Source organism: Ptiloglossa arizonensis, chromosome 6 (genome assembly GCF_051014685.1).
Source record: "Ptiloglossa arizonensis isolate GNS036 chromosome 6, iyPtiAriz1_principal, whole genome shotgun sequence".
NCBI lineage: Eukaryota > Metazoa > Arthropoda > Insecta > Hymenoptera > Colletidae > Ptiloglossa > Ptiloglossa arizonensis.
This window is the reverse complement of record NC_135053.1, coordinates 8,531,315-8,550,805: the sequence shown is the minus strand read 5'-3', so window position 1 is coordinate 8,550,805 and position 19,491 is coordinate 8,531,315. Positions and strand designations below refer to the sequence as shown.

At 44.0% G+C, this 19,491-nt stretch overlaps 1 protein-coding gene across 9 annotated transcripts in view; it reads right to left on the bottom strand.

Moving 5' to 3' along the window:
- The window catches only part of Rdl (Resistant to dieldrin), a 158,461-nt gene that overhangs the window by 40,925 nt on the left and 98,045 nt on the right, over positions 1-19,491 (bottom strand). For 8 of the 9 annotated variants that reach the window (XM_076315118.1, XM_076315119.1, XM_076315120.1 and 5 more), the window contains exon 3: positions 15,832-15,899. In XM_076315118.1, coding sequence (XP_076171233.1) covers positions 15,832-15,899 — 68 coding nt within the window. Of the gene's footprint in view, positions 1-9,242; positions 12,008-15,831; positions 15,900-19,491 lie in introns of those variants that run through there. The other variant, XM_076315126.1, reaches the window with a different exon arrangement.

Here is a 19,491-nt window from a genome sequence, read left to right as displayed (position 1 = left end):
TTAAGTAGTTGGAATTCGAAAAGTATATAGTGTTAATGTTCCTTGGAGACCATAGTAGTTATTACTGTTTTTCAAGGTTATGTCGGTTATAGATTCGAGTTATATTATTTTAATAGCGTAACGTGATGCGAAGAAAGTTTATCTTAGGCAAATACTGTCATTGAATTAATTTAGGGATCGAGAATTTATTTGTACACCAAATATTCAGTTATCTGAACATTTGTGTTGTTGCAAATCGAAGAGAACTTTCCCGTTAGGTAAAACGAGATAAAAAGTAGGTTTCACGACTATACACAAGTTTAATTATTCAGATTTATATTTTAGTTAGCGATTGCAATACGGTATTTTTTAACACGTTGTCTGTCACGTCATTTTTCCATATTTAAGAATGTCCTCGAAATTTGTTCCAAACGTAGTGCTAAAAGTTGGAATATTCAATAGTTGGCGTGTTCTTTATTTTACAAAATTGCCAACGACGGTAACGTTACCTAAAAGTTTACGTTAGCACTTTAACATTAGTTTTACGAGGCACGTCATTTTGACGCATGTCTATCGACGAGGAAAATTACAGAAACTGTTTACATTTTTTTTCTACCACTTGCATTCACTTTTATCCGTTTAACGAGATAAATATAATATTAAAACTCATTTTTTTCGAAGTTTTCTAATTTTGTAATTGTTTGTGCGGTATACTTATCTCTTCCTGATACGCGTCAATTTGACGCAAGAAATGTTCGTGAACCTAGTGTTAAAGAAACGTAAGTTTGGAGTGTTCGTTATCAATGACCACCATGAATGGCGTACAACGTGTCGAAAGACTATGATAATTTTCGTACCATTTCGTTTCGTGCGTTAAAAAGTCCAATTCCGATCAATAGAATCCCATATTCCTTCCAGGACAGTTCTCTTCAGCTTCCAACGGTATCTCTAACGCGAATTTCTTTACTCGAATCGCGACACTCGTATCTTGTTAGCGCTCGATTTATTATTATAAATGAACTTTGGCACGTTCGCGAATAAAATTCTCCATTTGCTAAATATTAATAGCTCTACCAGCTCTGTGAACAATTACAGCGAGAAAACACGCATACTTGCAAAGACGTTTTCTCACAAGTGTGCAACAATATGCAACAGGATCCGTAAGTTCTTCGAAATTTGCTATAAAATGGTTAAAACATCGATACGAAGCTTTAACGTGTCCCTTGTAATGTTCGATTTAACGGAAAGGATTTTCAAACGAGTAATTCGATTTCTGTTCACGACGAATGAATTATGGTAAATTTTTGGATTATCGTATCAACGCGAACACGTCGAAGGACTTTCGTGTACGAATTTCGAATCGTTCGCTTCGATCCAAAACGACGAAATATATTCCACCACGGTGGAAGTTGACGCATACGAATTGAAACATTTTTTTATATGCATCGATATACACTCCCCGCGAGATGGTATAATTGCACGGTACATAAATAGAGATGTATACCGTGCCGGTTGTGCAATCGAGTTTGTTCGAGGGAACGACGCGAATCGCGTTTACGCATACGAACTGCATGTGCAAATACTTTCGCGTTGCACTTTTGGTATCGAAGCGCGGGTGAATTTTTGCTCGTGAACGCGACCCGTGAAAATGATTTTTATATTCGCGGATACCTTGGCGAGAACAGTCGCGACAGGAATTTTTGACAATCAAAGGGAAAAGAGGAAGTAAAAATAACGCTGGTTCTCTCGACCGATAAATAACAATTACCGCGATAAATCCGTTCCGTGTTTGTCGCGGTAAATTCGTATTTCTCTTCTGGTTGTACGTGAATTTTCGCTGTTTTTTCTTTTTTCTTTTTTTTTCCTTTTTTTGGTCTTACTTTTAAATTTTTTATTTTGCCCCGTCACGATCGCCCGCGCCAACAGAAATTTTACGACTATTGTAAACGTAAAAGTTTCTGGAATTTTCGCAACCATTATAGGCGTGAAATTTCGCTGGAAAGGTCCGGGAAACTTTTGGAATAAACTTGGACATTCTACAACTCCAATAACGGCTGACACTCATGGCTCGACGTCCGTGGAAGGATTTCAACCCGGGGCGACGCTTACCGTCGTCATCGACCCCCTGTGTATACGTTGACGCGATATTTTCGTGACGTTTTCAACGCGCGGAGAGCTTCGTACCGGCTAAGTATACGGATTTATTACGTTACGTTATGTAGACATCGCTTTAAGCCTGTACTCGAAACGTGAAAATAATAAAAACGGAGTTTCTTCGAACGTTTAAACGTACTGCAATCGTTCCAACAATTGTCGATCGCGTTTTTCTTGAAACGAAATATATTTATTAATTTCGATTATTTCGCGTTTCAAAATTTCGACTATTTCGCGTTAGAAAATTTGGATTGTTTCGCGTTAGAAAATTTAGACTATTTTGGGTTAGCAAATTTCAACTATTTCTTACTTGAAAATTGACTATTTCATATTCGAAACTTTACTATTTCGTGTTAGCAAATTTGGACTATTTCGTACTTGAAAATTTGTACCGAAAATGATACGTATATCGACAGCAATTCAAGCCTAATGACTCAAAGTCCGTTTCGGAAGTCAAATCGTTCTCCATATTTATTATCCACGGTATTTCGTTACACGTGTAAATAATTCGAGGAGCGAGATCAGCGCGCGAAAATAATAAAAAAAAAGTTTCCACGAACGTTTATTCTATCTTGTTTTCAACGTACGAGCGTTTTCACCGTTTCGATCATTTCTAACTAATTGCATCGTTACGCCATTCGTTTCTACCAATTGAAATATAAAGCTCGGTTCGGTGATCGAAAAAAATGAACGATGAAAATAGCTAGAACGCGCAAACATGACAACTCGCCCAACCGTTTGAACATTTCCATCGCTTTTACGCTCAAAATGCATCGTCGAAGCGAAAGGTGGCGTTTTGCAATGCACCTTGTGTTTCGATACCCAAGTTTAATCTTTAAGCTGCTCGTCGATGAGTTTTCTCTTGCGTACGCAAAGTTGCTTGTTATTAATTGAAGAAACCCGTATCGGAGTGATTCTGCTGCCGATCCACGGATTCGTAAAGCGACGTTAATTAATTCGAGCGGTTTCGAAAGTATCTCCGGTTGTAATGCAGCGTTGATGTCACTAAGGGCGAACACCGTTGCAACAAGAGAGCTTTGCTTCGTCGAACGTTCTTCTCCGTCTAATCCGTCGTAACGTACTATTTTTCCATCCTTTGTATCCTCAAATTTCTCGGTTTTATTACCAATACGAGTACACGTCGGTTTCAATTCCCGATATTCGCTCCGAACTCTTTCCGCGCCGTTATCCATTTATTTATCCGTTCTGGCAGCCAAACTGCAACGCCACAAGGTGGTCCGCAAAAATGGTCGAACGACTTATTACGAGAGCACAGGAAAATAAAAACGGGTCGAAAGAGTCGAGTTGATTCGCGAATTAATTCCATAAGAATTTATTTCCAGAGTTTTCGTCGTGACGAGGCAAAGTAACTTTCTTTAGTTGTAACACTGCCTTGTAATTAAACGAGCGAAACTTATTATGTATCCTAGCAAACGTAACTACGACATTGCCAGAATAGATAATTGCATATTGAACGTACGCAATATACATTACATCTACATTCTACGATTTTGTTTCTTCGGATCACTCGGGATCTATTCTCGTCGATTCCAAAAGTAACTTTCCTTCCTTATAAGGTAACCGTGCGATTATACGACGAGTAAAACTTACTATGTATCCTAGCAAACGTAACTACGGCATTACCAGAATAGATAATTGCATATTGAATATTTCCGCACTACGTTCTACGATCTCGTTTTTTCAGATCACTCGTTATCTATTCGCGTCGATTCCAAAAGTAACTTTGAACAAGGCTATTATTAAAACAACGAGTAGAATTTACACGGAAATAATTGCCAAAAAATGATAAAATTTTCTATCAAGACAAGTACAACATCGCCGTAACGGATAATTGCACATTCCATCACCGAAAGACCGAACGTTCTCTATTTCTGTTCGATCGCTATACGCATCTGTAAACCACGATTATTGTTTTCCAGATCACTCGATCCTCGTGGATGTTTCTCGATCGCGTAATTCCCGATGAACGCGTGTTCTCGACCAAGGTCGGAGTCACAGCGAGTGAAGCACGTTTCACGCGATCGAAGGACACGGTAACGACGCATAGAGGAACACCCGATGCATTTCGTCGGATGCACTCGAGGGTACTTTGCAAACTTTTCCTTGGTTAGAAGAGAGAGCTGCAGTGGTCGCGCATAGCGTTCGCCCACGAACGCCGAGCGAAAGAAACGAGGAGAACTAGAGCCTAGTAGAACATGGTAACGAAGCTGTGTACAGAAGCGTTCCAAGCAGAAGCTCGCAAGCGAATCGAAACTGAAAGACGAAACGCAAAGAGAAGAGAGAAAGAAAGAAAGAAAGAACGAAAGAAAGAAAGAAAGAAAGAAAGAAAAAAACAGAACCAACGAAAGGAAAGGAACAAAAAGAAAAACAACGCAGTGTGTGTACGACCAATGACGGTAAGGCAAAAGAGGCTCGTCCGAGGACGCGTTCTCGGCTCAGCAGATTGCATTGTGCGTTTCGGCGCCTCGACGAGTTGCTCGGTCTGTGTGTACGCGTGCACACAATTCGCGTGCACACAGCGTGGATCGATGTGCGCGCACACACACACACACACATACACACGCATACACACACAGACACGCACATAAAGATAATAACAGTACAATGTGTATATACGGCATCATAGTGATTCATAGCGACCAGAAGCGTACTGCACACACTGACAATGATACAGCTCATATAGGTGTTGTATTTATACCTATAATGTAATGTAAATATAAGAAATATATATATATATATGTATGTATATCTATAGACACAGTGGTTCGTACAGTTTCGAGATCGTGGTCGCAACGTCGCACGAGCTATACACTTCGTTTCTATGCGATCGTCGGCTGGCCGGAGGGAAGCAAGGATACACAGGGCACGGTTTCGTCGTCGAAACGTTTCACGGGACTCTCTTTGCCACTGTTCGCTCCCTGTACGACTCTGTTTCTTTATTTATTATTATTATTTTTTTTTGTTTCTCTAAATTTGTTCAAGTATACTTTTTCTCCTCGTTCTGTTACTCGAGACGTTCGTCTGATACAATCGCGATGTCCAGAGACTACGAGAATAGAGGAGGACGGAGCGGAGGGCGGAGGTCGGAGGGAGCGTTCTCTTTCGCGGCATCGTTCGCGCGAGATTGTTCGCCGATGCGCGCGACGATTGTCTCGAAGGTAGGGAAGAACGGGTTGCTCGAATCGATGGGGAAAAAAATTGGCCTCTCCGCACGTACCTCGTGGAAGCTTCCACCGGTCGTGGACGAGACGGGGCGACGATCACCGACGGTGCCACTTTCGACCGCTGTCCTTGGACAGGTGGACGAAGGTCGGCGTACACGACGGCGAACAAGTCGCGGGATAGGATCGTGTGTGTACGAGAGCGGTTGGGTGGATGTGGAGGCTCGCCAACGGATATAAAAATCGCGAGTCACGTCCCAGGTGACAGTGTCGACTTGATTTGGTTTCCGCACAGGGCTCAACACCTGGGGTCCAGTCTCGTACATTCAGCTCCAAACTCGCGTTCTGGATCTCGATCGGGCGTCGAGTTCCCCCATCCACGGTTCACGGAATCGAACCAAGAACGATTCGTATATTTCCGAGGGATCCCACCGGGCGATCGTTACCGCGCGACAAACGGATCCTCCGGTTTTTCGATTCACGGTACGAACGATCGAACGTGAACGATCTCGGGGGCGATGAAGAAACACGCGAGCGTTAATTCTCGCTCGCGATTCGTGGTAACTGGAATGCTTTACCGGAGCCGATGGAACGTCGACGTGGAAATCGATCCAGTTTCGCGCCAGTTTGAAACTGATTGCAGACACCGGAACAGATCCTTTGAATGCTACAGGAGTATACGCAATACACAATACGCCATATGATTACGCTATATACGTATCTTAAATATTGAAAAAGAAAATATATATATATAGATATATATGTATATATGTATACCATACGTGACGCTGCGTACACGCTTATATACATACGTATACATCTGTACGTAGAGTTTAACCAAAGATACGTGTACGTCTACGCGTATATATGCGTGCCTCAACGTATGTGCGGCCTGCGGTGCTCGAATCGCGATTCAGCCTCTTTCTATAGCTTTCTGTTCGTTCCCCCTTGGAATCTTCCCGAAACGAAACGGAACGATGGTTCTTTTTTTTTTCTCTCTCTCGTACTGTATCGCGTACCACGCGGAGACTGTCCCTTCGAATCGAGGATTTCGGATACCTTTTATACCGGAAAGCCCGTGGATCCCTTCCAAGCGATGAAAAAACGAATCGATGGGAAACGATATTACTCGGGACAATCGCAAGGAGCGTTCGAGCGGATTTTCGACATCGCGTTCTCTCGACGGTCGATGTTGCTTTCGTTTCCGCGTTCGGTGCACACCGTCGAGTTCGTCTTCTCTATCGACCACTCGTCGCCGATTCGAGCACCGCGGGTAGGGCCATGCAACAAGAACATCGCAAATCGAATTAAACGAGTCAACCATAAACCATAAACGAAGTGGACAAGAATATATCTTGCGAAGACTGTGGAACGTAGCAAGGTTCCCTTGTAACAGTTCAGCCAACCAAACAGCTGTGACGAGCTATAAAAACGTAGGTTAGTAGGCCATCCGTGTAGTGTACCGCGGGCGCGCGCGCGCGTGTGTGTGTTCATGTACGTATGTATGCACGTATGTTGGTATGTTCACGCGTGTCTCTCCGTGGTATGGTACCGTCGTTTCGTGTACGTGTCGGTGTGGGTGTGTATGCAAATATGTACGTGTGCACGTGCCAATATGCCCCTTGCTGCCAACATAAATATCGCGAGCCGCGATGCCTGTGTGTCCCTTGGTGCACTTTTTCGCGTTCGCTCGCCGACGAGAATTCCTCGAGATTTCGACGCGCGCGTGAAATACCGCGCGATTTAGGCCGTTTTCACTTCCACCGTTCCATACTGTGTATTTTTTCTTTTCTTTTTTTTTTCATATCTTTTCTCTTTTCGTCGCGAGACCGGATCGTCGCTGCGGCTAGAAACAAATCCGCGACGATACTTGGCGAACGAGACGTCCCCGCGTGCGGGTGATCCCCGGCTCGCGGAACAATGGTAACGACATGAATATTCACCCGAATGTTTATTAATCTTACGCGCGCGTCTCGCGTTGTTGTTCTTTCGAATTTTCATGCGGGACGCGGTCCCATGAATATTGAAGCGGACGGTGGTACACACGCGCGCACACACGCGCGCCTCGTATAATCGCGAAACAAACAATCGGAAACAAGCGGCATAATGGGATGAACGGCGCGATCGGGAAGCTGATTCGACGACGGGCGACGCGACGCGGCGCGGAATCGCTGGCCGATACGATCGATCCGTGGATCCTGGGGAGATCGATCGATCGCATCGTAGATGGCGCGACGATTCGATTCGCGCGTGCGCGAAATGGATTGATAGATAGATGGCTGGGTTAGGTCTGGGTAGACGGGTAGATGGGTAAATGGGTAGGTGGGTAAATGGGTAAATGGGTAAATGGGTAAATAGGGAAATGGGTAAAGGGGTAAATGGGTAAATGGGTAAATGGGCAAATGGGTAAATGGGTAAATGGGTAAATGGGTAAATGGGTAAATGGGTAAATGGGTAAATGGGTAAATGGGTAAATGGGTAAATGGGTAAATAGGTAAATGGGTAAATGGGTAAATGGGTAAATGGGTAAATGGGTAAATGGGTAAATGGGTAAATGGGTAAATGGGTAAATGTGTAAATGGGTAAATGGGTAAATGGGTAGGTGGGTAAATGGGTAAATGGGTAGGTGGGTAAATGGGTAAATGAGTAAATGGGTAAATGGATAAATGGGTAAATGGGTAAATGGGTAAATGGGTAAATGGGTAAATGGGTAAATGGGTAAATGGGTAAATGGGTAAATGGGTAAATGGGTAAATGGGTAAATGGGTAAATGGGTAAATGGGTAAATGGATAAATGGGTAAATGGGAGGTGGATGGGTTTGGGTAAATGGGTAGATAGGTAGATGGGTAGATGGGTAAATGGGTAAATGGGTAGGTGGATGGGTTGATAGGTAAATAAGTAGATAGGTAGATAGGTAGATAGGTAGATAGATAGATAGGTAGATAGGTAGATAGATAGATAGGTAGATAAGTAGATAGGTAGATAGGTAGATAGGTAGATAGGTAGATAGGTAGATAGGTAGATAGGTAGATAGGTAGATAGGTAGATAGGTAGATAGGTAGATAGGTAGATAGGTAGATAGGTAGATAGGTAGATAGGTAGATAGGTAGATAGGTAGATAGGTAGATAGGTAGATAGGTAGATAGGTAGATAGGTAGATAGGTAGATAGGTAGATAGGTAGATAGGTAGATAGGTAGATAGGTAGATAGGTAGATAGGTAGATAGGTAGATAGGTAGATAGGAAGATAGGTAGATAGGTGGATAGGTGGATAGGTGAATAGGTAGATAGGTAGATAGGTAGATAGGTAGATAGGTAGATAGGTAGATAGGTAGATAGGTAGATAGGTAGATAGGTAGATAGGTAGATAGGTAGACAGGTAGATATGTAGATAGGTAGACAGATAGATAGATAGGTAGACAGGTAGGTAGGTAGATAGATAGAAAGAGAGACAGGTAGGTAGGTAGATAGATAGAAAGATAGAGAGATAGAGAGATAGAGAGATAGAGAGATAGAGAGATAGAGAGATAGAGAGATAGAGAGAGAGAGAGACAGAGAGATAGAGAATTTGGGAGATAGTAGGATAGGGAAGAAGAGAGATAGAGAGCTATGGAGATAGATAGATAGATAGAGAAATAAAGAGATAGAGAGATAGAGAGATAGGGAAATAGAGAAGTAAAGAGATAGAGATATACCTAGGTAGAGAGATACGGTAGGAGAAGGGAAGAAGAGGGATAAAAGGAAAAGATGGAGAAAGAGAGCAGGAGAGTCGTAGAGAAAGAGTTCAGCGGGTGACTTACACGAGACATTGTGAAAGAAGAAGTGGGACAAGGAAGATCCGTCGGTACGAGGGAAGGTGGGAAGAAAGAATATGAACGAACGGCTGTCGATGTGAGTTCTGTATGAGTTTGAGAATGCAAACTGTACCATCAACACTTCGGACACGGAGCTGATGCTGAGGACATACATGGTGACGCCGACCTCCACTGGTGGACCTGCAATCAAGAAAACCATCCGGCCTTGGTCGCTCTGATTAACCGCTAGTTTCTAAGTTTCCGTACATGTGACAGGTAGATTGGTACGTGGACAATAAACCGTAAGTTCGTGTCTTACCCCTGACTCACGGACACGAGGTAATTGAACGGATACACGGCGGCGGAACCGACGAACTAATCGCGGGACTCGACCGAGCGGAAATCGTTCCGCGTATTTGGGAAAAAGCAACGTTGTTCGAGTCTCCCGGCCGAGATTCGATGGAATTTCATTCTCGGGACCGTTTCGTAACGATTTCTCGGCGAGGTGACACGAAAGTCAGGGGTAAAATGCAAGCGTACAAGTCGAAGAGAGCTCGCACCCTGCACGGAACCAAATCAACAGCACTCGTCGGCCACGTTGCTTCTTTCCAAGCTAGAAGAATTATACTCGACTCGTTCTCTATACATATATATATAATCCTTAGCCATTATATATATACACACCCATCACAGTCGCAGGGCAAGGTGACTTTACCTTACTTAACTATCGTCTTTTGTTTCGCTTTCTTTCATCCGCTCTTTTCTTGTTCTCTCTCGTTACTCTTTCCCTTTGTACGTACGTTTTGCGTTTTCGTTTTCGTTTTTTTTTTTTCTCTATGTTATTCTTTTTTCTTTCCCTTTCTCGTTTCAGCGGCGTTGATAGCCGTGCATCGTGCACACGTTCTAATTACGTATATTCGCGCCGGGTACGCGCGTGTCTCTACGTAATACATCCGGTCCGTTGTTTAAATCTCTCGGTTTTTAGGTCCGGCGTAAACCCTCCCGAGTTTTTTTTTTTTTTTTTTTTTCTCTCTACCTGTTCCATCCCCCGAGCGGCGCGTCGGGGGTTTTCCGTTCTCGTGTTTTACGTAATCGCCAATTTCGCAAAATCTACAATTCGACAATTCACGTGACTCCACCTCGTGGAAAAGAACAGATTCGTATTGCGCAAAAGATTCGCTGTCATTGTCACTGCGATCATCGTTTCCGGACGGATCCTCTACTCGTGGTTGTATCTGACAATTGAACAACGAGCTATCGAACGGGCGCGAGTTGTACGTCGTTCGAGACACGTGGAACGGGGTAGACAGTGTTCGAGAAAACGAACGTGTGATACGTGCGGTGTTAGACACAAGGTTGTAGGGGGTGTGATGGGTTTCTTTTTTCTTTTTTTTTTAAGGGGTGAGGGTTGTGTGACGGTGGTAGTGATCGGTGGCGGTGGTTCGGGGTTGTGGGGCGGTCAGGGGCGAGGGGGCGACATTTGGGTTATCGGGGTGGAATAAAATATAGAATAATAATAATTGTAAGTGGTGGCAGGCGGGCAGCCCATCTCAGCAACCGCGGCATAGCAGCTAGCGTCTAAAAATGGTCTAACGGGACGGTCGTGCGTATGTAATATCCAAAATTGAACAAGATACTATTTTTCTACCAGAGAGGAAACAAAAGTGTTTTCGTTCGTTTTGTTGTTTATCAGACGAAAGAGCAGACCACGCTTCGAACAGCATAGGCTAAATAGTAACAAGCAGGAGACAGTGAGATATATATATATATATGTATTTCGTCTACACTCGGAAAAAATGTAAAATCGAGAATCGATCGGGACCGTAAACGGTGTACGGTATCGTCGGTCGCTAAACATACGTCGGAAAGAGAGTGGAAAAAAAAAATAAGACAGAGAGGTGTGCCTTTCTAGAACTATGCGTGTACAAATACAAACCATCCGCCGACTACGATTCACGGGCCAGACGACTGTATCGGAGCGAAGGTCTACGGAATTTTGTTCTTATCCTCTTATTGGTTCTCTTTTCTTTTCTGAGTGTAGCCTACGAGTTTGCGAGCACTTTTATTCTTTTTTTTTTTTTTGCTTTTTTATCGTATCACGCACGTGAAATAGTACTTTGTCCATTTTTGGTTCGGTGTTGTTGTTCCATTGGGCGTTATTCCCGGTTACCGCGTGTCGATGTGGCGAGTGTCGGTAGGTGTTCCATGCACGCGCACAATTATTCTAACATTAACACGAGCCGCTACTACGGTAACTAGGCGAACGTAATACAACGCACCGAGTTGGTCAGGGCTCTTAACCGAGCCTGGTTCGTCTCGTTAGCCGCGAAGTTGCCGCGGTAAACCGTATTCGTAATCGTTTGCGCGCGACTCTTACAACCGTGTTGTACGCGCGGCTTAATACACCGCACGATTTTAAGTACGTACCAGCGTTCAACGCAGCGTTCGAGTTTCAAATATCTTTGTTGTCGTCGACGACACGGGGAAACGTTCGAGGTGAAGAATGTTTGTTTCGACGAGACGAATACCACGACGAGGAACGCAATTTGAAGATTCGATCGTCGACATTTCGCGAGAGAGAACGACGTACTTTTCATCGCCACGTTATCGAGATATAGAGACAAATTCAACGAGAATGCCCTTTGGATGACTTTTGGAGGAGTTTTTCTCGACGAGTGGAAATTTCTATATTTTATTTCGTATCGATAGAAATTGAATACACCTAGAAAGCACCGATGATATTGGTTTTGGTGTACGTGTACTGTCTGTGAGAAGAAAGCTAACCAGTACTCGCATCCCCACTCTAGTCTATTAGCTTCCCCACCATCTTATTGTCGTTATTGGCTACTGTCGATCTTCGTCGTCGTCCTCGACCAATAGAGACAATACCTGAGACGATGAAAAAGAACACGTACTGTCCATCCGAGTGCTCGTATCGCCAATCTAGTTTACTAGCTTCCCCCACCATCGCAGGCGTTGTCGCTATTGGTCGAGAACGTCGACGAAGCGGCCAATAGCGAGATGGTGGCGAAGCTGGTAGACCAGAGTGGGGATGCGAGCACTCGTTAGACTTTTTCTCACGAACGGACAGTACATGTTCTTTTTTTTTATTCATTTCTCGCTTGTTTCTTTGTACTTTGTTCCAAGCTTTTACTATTATTAAAGACATCGACAACGATTCGAATAGAAATTTTACGCGTAATTGATTTCAAGTAACACGTTTACGTATTTATTATATTTTCGGTAGAATAAAACGTGTTACCCAACTCGATCATCTTGAATTACTCGCAGACCGTTTGTCGTATAAAAAAACGTTTTGAACAAAAGTCAACCGGTACCGAGGGAGGCACCGAGTACATTAATTAATTTCTCGTTATCTTGCTCTTTCATCGAGACACGAAGGTCGTCTTTGACTCTTCGAAAAGATTACTCAACGTTTCGCTTTAAAATTTCAACATCGAGAGCTGATTAAAAAAAGTACAGAGTTATATGGGACCGCTCGTCGAAATAATTTCTAATGTAAATGATGCTGGAAACGTCCATTACGCTTAATTACGGTTAAGTGCGTGATCGGTTAACGAGAATGCTACGCGTTGAAATGCGTCTGCAGTTTTCTATTACACGATGCGAAGCTATTTAATTTCTTGCGTGCTTTCAATCGTGGTTATTGGTACGCGATAAACTCTATTTTGAATACAAGTTTCAAGTTAGTCGACTTACATTTTAAACAGGCTCTAAAAAAACTGGTCCAATATTATTAGAAATAGAGGATGTCCGGTTACATCTGGACACGCTGGAATATCTCACGTGCAACCGATGTTATCGAAAAAAATGTTCTTACGAATCGTTCGATTCGAAATGAGATCGATACCGATGTTTCTCTCCGTGCCGAACGATTTTTCGAAGAACATATTTTCGATACCCTTCGTTCTTCGATGTTCCACCGTATCGGTATAAAACACTGTACACCGAATTACGATTTTCTATAAAAGAATTTTGTTTCAAAAGGTCATCCAAAGGGACATCGTACACCAGACTACGCGATTTTTCACGAAATTACCATAAAACTGACAAAAGTGAGTCGTTCCGCGCGAAACGTTGATGATTTCAAAAAGCTGAAACGTGCTCCCTCCCGGGATAGCATCTCATCGCTCGTGGACGTTCTCTCGCGTCGTCAGATGCAACAGAGACACTGCCGGTCGTAACGTTACCGGGCGACTCGAGCCCGAGCGATACAATTTACATACTAAACGGGTCGGTGGCTCGTTCGCGGGCGCAAAAAAAGAAGAGGAAAGACGAAAAGGACGAAGAATGGATGCGAGTAGTCGTCGTAACGCTCGGGTAACGAACGATCGCGCGGGGCTGATTGAAATTTTGTCGATTTAAAGAGCGTTCGAGGTCGAGCGTCGCCGAATGCACCGTAGCAAGAAATTGAACATCGAGCCGCGCGGAAGGAGCGCTCGAAGAGCGACGGTCCGATCGTAATCGTGTTACGCGATTGTCGCGGTCCCGGGCGTTCTCGTGAAACGAAGAGCAGATCAAAGGAGCACACAGCTCGAGGCGATGCGGTTCTGTGCACGGCAACCGAACTAATTTCATCGACGAAGCGCCAATCGGCCCTCGACACGTACGGAACGAGCAACGAGCGGTCGGCCCCGTGCCACCTCGTGCGCCAATCCCTGGACAACTCCTTTTCTCTCCGCGACGGATTAAACCTGTGAATTTTCTGCGTCCGGTGGCAACGATCGATCGATTACCTCCCGAGGATTGCGAAACGATCGATCGATTCGACGAGATTGTTGGGCGATCGAATCGTTTTCAGGACACAAAGCGACCTCCGGAGCTCGCGTGTTTTCGAACTCGAGGATGTTGTTCTCTGCACGCGCATCGATCGGGGGACTTTTATTTCAGATTTCTCGAACGTTTCGCGATATTTTCCAGGGGGTTTCGAGGGCTCTGGAATGCTCCGCGACGTTCTACACGGGGGTTTCGAGATCCCGAGCGGGTCGATCGAAAGAGACGTCCTCTTCGAGAACTCGGGGACGCTTCGCGACGTTCTCCGAGAGGACCACGAGAGCTCTGGAACGCTCCGCGATATTTTACACGGGGGTTTCGAGACCCCGAGCGGGTCGATCGAAAGAGACGTCCTCTTCGAGAACTCTGGGAACGCTTCGCGACGTTCTCCGAGAGGACCACGAGGGCTTTGGAACGCTTCGCGATATTTTCCAGGGGGTTCGAGGGTTCTGGGGAGCTCCGCGTTCATCAAGGGGGTTTTAAGATCCCAAGGACCCGTGAGTAAATCGAGAAAGTTATCCCCTTCGAAGAACTCTGCTACGAGGATTCTAGGACACGATCTTTTCCAAAGAGGCTTGGAGGGTTCCGAGATGATTCGGGGCGTTTTCTAAGGGGGCTTCGAGCACTTTGAGACCCTCTTCGAACGTTTCACACGGGAATTCGGGATCCCGAGGTCCAGTGTGTCGATCGAGGTAGTTCTCTTTGAGAACCCTGGGACGTTTCGCGACGTTCTCCGGAAGAACTACGAGGGCTCTAGAACGCTTCGCGATGTTTTCCAAAATGGAGTCAAGGACTCCGGGAACCTCCGCGACGTTCTCCAAAGAGGGTCCTATAACTCTGCGAGACGGTCCGGGTTTTTCAAGGGGAGTTCTAGATTCCAAGGACCTGTGCGTAAATTGGGGAGAGTTATCCTCTTCGAAGAACTCTGGGACGCTTCTGGTGACGTTCTTGAAGAGGGTCACGAGGACTGTAGGACGTTTCGCGATATTTTCTAAAAAAACCTGGAGGGTCCTGGGACGAGTCGGGACGTTTTCTAAGGAGGTTCGAGATACTTTGAGACGTTCCACGACGTTTTATACGAGGGTTCGAGATCTAGGGTGTCGATCAGGGGAATCGTCCCCTTCGAGAACTCTGGGACGCTTCGCGACGTTCTCTAAAATACCTACAAGGGTTCTAGGACTCGCGTGTCGATCAGGGAAGTCGTCCCCTTGGAGAATTCTGGGACGTTTCGCGTCGTTCTCTGGAAGAACTACGAGGGCTCCAGAACTCGCGTGTCGATCAAGAGAGTCGTCCTCTTCGAGAGCCGAGCGACGTTCTCCAAGAATGCTTCGAGAGCTCCGGAACCCTTTGCGACGTTCGTCAAGAGGGTTTCGGATCGCGAGGATTCGCGCGTCGATCGAGGGAATCGCTTTCTTCGATGGCTCCTTCCGCAAGAAGGGGTTCCGGATCCCCCTTCTGCAACGAGATAAATACCCGCGAGGGAAACTTAACGAGTCTTCGATTCCCCGCGACTATTCTGACAGCGAAAAGGAACGCGAAACACGGAAGCCGTTCTCAGGTAAACTCAGTTTTAAACAGGGAACTCGTTCTCTGTGCGCGTGCATGCATCGAGTGTTAAGTGTGGGTCGCGTGCGTGTGTCTGTTGCATCGCGTGTATATTCGATGTTTCTCTTACATATATATATATGTATGACTGTGTGCGCGTGTGTCTCTCTGTGTATGTATGTGTATGTGCGCATCGTGTCGATATGTATGTACACGAGATCGTGATTGGTAACGATTGGCGCCAATCGTTCGTTCGAGTACACGGGCACTAAGAAGTGGTTGCTCGGGTATACGGGGTGGGGGGATGTTTTAAATCGAACGATCGGAATGATTAGTAAATCGATTATTCAGCGTAATGACTGAGTAAGACCTAGAGGTAGTACCATTTTCACTTCGGATAGCGAGCTGATACTCAAGACGTACATGGTGACGCCCACCTCGACAGGAGGACCTGAAATCGAAGGTTAGTCAGACTGAGTCGGCCGTTTCCGGCCGCGGACATGTTACACGATGGGGTGACTATGGCTTTTGTTCACTGATCGTTACAAATTACAGTTCTCGTTACTCTTTGAATACATTTTTTTTTTTTTTTTTTTTATATATTTTGCTTTTTTTTTTCGTTTCTCGTGAATTTACTGTGAGTGTGGAATGTTATGGGTTTTTAGTGGTATCGCTACGTCGGATGGATCGCTGAAAGTGATAATTACTCTCGTATTAGAGGATCACCGATTGTCGTTTTTCTATTTCTTTCTTTTTTTTTTTCTCACGTGTGCTTGGTTCGTACATTGTTTCGCAGAACGGATCGATCGTACGAATGGCGGTGCTGAAACGTTGATCGTCGTTGTCGCGAACGATCGTTAGCTGGCTATCGGTAAGGTTTATTTCGCGTTGGTGAAGCTCGACTCGGTAGCTCCGAATCGAGAACCTGGTCGAATCGTTGATCGCGTTCGAGACTCGATCGACTGGATAAAAGCGTACTGATTCGAGAGTCCAACTTAACGATCGTCCAAAGGTTCACCTATTCGGGACTCGCGCTACCGATGTCTGGAAAACGATCTCAACGGCATGTTTATATTTATTATTATAATAACTGTTGTTATTATTATTATTATTATTGTTATTATTATTGTTATTATTAACAAAATAGACTCGTAGAGATTAATTTAATGCAAGTGTTCGTACTGGTAGCCTGTAGATGAAACTGATGATAGTAAAGATGTTGCTCAATGAATTTTGGTCGTTTGCTGAGGCAAAATATGAATTAGTTTATGAATCACGGAGGCGAAAGATTGTTAATTACAGATTTGTAAGCTGCAGTTTTGAGCGTTTGGAAAGAACTAACGAAGAAATCAACGATGAATGCTCCGAAAGATCGGAAAAAGTAATCGATTTCTTTTTCTCTTTTACGCACTTGTTTCTCCCAAAATCGTTGAAAAATGTCACACTAGAGGAACGTTAATGGGAATCGTACCAGAGTGGACTGAAAGTTCGACGTTTCGTTAAAAATTAAAATCGTTCACCAATTTTGTCGCACTTACGCGGAAAGAATTTATTATCGAACGTTTATTATCGATGCACTCCGAAAACGGCGACCCAAAGACTCGTAACACCGGAATAATCGCAACGAAACGTATAAATTCGCACATATCGGTGACGCTTGCTCGCAAATACGAATTCCATGTTTAATAATGACGCGCGATTTGTTATCGAGTGGAGTCACCGTGTCGTCGGAAGTTAAATCTCGCGAGTCAAGACTTCCCAAGTTCTCGATATTACGAATGTACAAGGTTCGCGAACGGTACTCGCTCGTAACGTTCGCGGCTGCAGTTTGCGATTCCTTGCATTATACAGAAATACTGGAAAGTTCCATAAATCCGTTCCTCGTCCAACGTGCTCGCTCGTTGTCGTTAATTGTTGATGCCTCGTGCGTCGAAATAGGAACCGTTCCAGTTTTACCGGCGAATCGGCGAGTATCTCGACCCCCGGTAGTCTCGCGGCGGACATTAACGTTAGAAGTTTATTAGAAAGCAAGGAGGAACGGGTCGATGTCGGAGTTCGAGAACCAAGTGAAAAATAAGAGCGAGAAGCCCGGTCGAGGGGAGAAGAAACAGCAAGAGGCCGGCGTTTTTCGCGATAAAGTTGACTCGTAAACAACGACACTGCCAGCGGCATCGCGCGCCACTCCAACCGATATATCTTCATTTCCATTTCTGGGATATTTTTAAAACCCTATAGCCGGCGAACGTCCCATATGGGACACATATTTCACAATGACGGCTCCGCGTACACGTTGCAAAACGCAGCGAACGGACGTGGTATCGAGTTAATTGAAATGCGTTGGTATGGCTTGCCTCTGCCCGGCCAATCGCCCACGAGGACGTGCTTCAAACAGAAAAAAAAAAGGAAAAATAATGGTAAGGGGAGAAACACGAAAAAAAAAAGGGAAATGCATCGGTTGAAATAAATCTGACGAAAAAAATGGATCGAGCGTACACTGGTTGCACGTATTTTCATTTTTTATACGATGACAGGGAACACGATGGCGCGAAACACTTTTCGCGGGAACGTTTCAACACTGGGGCTACCGATGGTGAACGTATCACTGATAGGTTGCTCGATAAGTTTTGTCGTTCGATAAGAAACGGAGCTACTAGGTTCGTTGTTTTATTTTTATGAAAAAAAAAAAAAAACACTACTGTTTGATGAACATGTGTAAAGTTTCATGTAGATCCGTCGGCTCGTTTGTATATTTACAGTTGTTCAAAGTTGAAGTTTCCTAGTATTTCTTTGCAATGGAAAGAACGACGAAAATGATCGAGCAACCTAGTACTTGTATCAGACCATGTACGTATCTTCGAAGTTGGATGGGAAAAGGGCAAATTAATTTACGCGTACTCTTATTCGTCTATTTTGATAATTGTTCACAAATATTGTTAGCGAAGATACTGTCAATACTTGAGTAATTTTAAAAGGAAGTTCGAAACAAACCAAATTTATTTCCTTTGGTAGTTTTAATGCTAACTCAATTTAATGGGAAAGGGCAAATTGATTTACACGTACTGTTAGTTGTCTATTTTCATAATTGTCCACGAATATTGTAGGCAAAGACACCGTTGATAGTCGAGTAATTTTAAAAAGAAGAAAGAAACAAGCCAAATTTGTTCCCTTTGGTAATTCTGGTGTTAACGTTTTTGTATTTACACGACTTTGTAAGACGATTCGAACGCGGTGCCGAGAAACGGTACGGGTATCTTCTGCGTCTTAAAAGCTGGAAGAAAGTTCTAACGAGCATGGATTCACGGAACTTTTATTTCCAACGTATCGTTCCGAGTTATGGTAAGAATAATGCCAAGTAGTCTCGAGACGGACACAGGAACGATTAGAATAAATGCAAAGGATTCGTAAGCGCGTCTGTCGCGAATGAATAATGCAAACGAATGCGAGTTTTCTCGGATATCTATGAATCAACGTGTAACAACTTAAGATGGCTATATATCTGATAAAAGAAGAGTTCGAGACCCAATGTTTAATTGGAATTTTGTCTTTAGTTTCGAGATGTACGTTGCGACACAATTTAGTATTGTCGTATATATAGGGTGTTCCACAACACGTGGACATAATTTCAGAGGCGAAGCTGTGTATCTAATAAAGTAAGAAAAAAAAATTGGTACAAATATATAATCGACTTCGTTTTTCAGTTACAGCTATTATCTTTCAATCATTCTTCCTTCGGCTGTTTATAAGTAATGATTTTTTGTTTTATTTACGACCAGCGAATTCGAACATTATTTGGTATTTTCGAATCAACGAGATCGACGATAAGACGTTTATAAGTCTATATTCGAATTAAAAGTACTGAGAATTTCTACAAAGTTAAACAACTGGTACAGTACAAAAACCGCTGTAATTCGAAAAGAAGGTCGTGTTGGACATATGTATGTATATTTATATGCACTTCTTTCCTTGTTTCAGTGCACTGGATTACTCTTCTGAAGTTGTGCCTATATGTTTTACAACACTTCATCAAACATGGACTTTGGTCG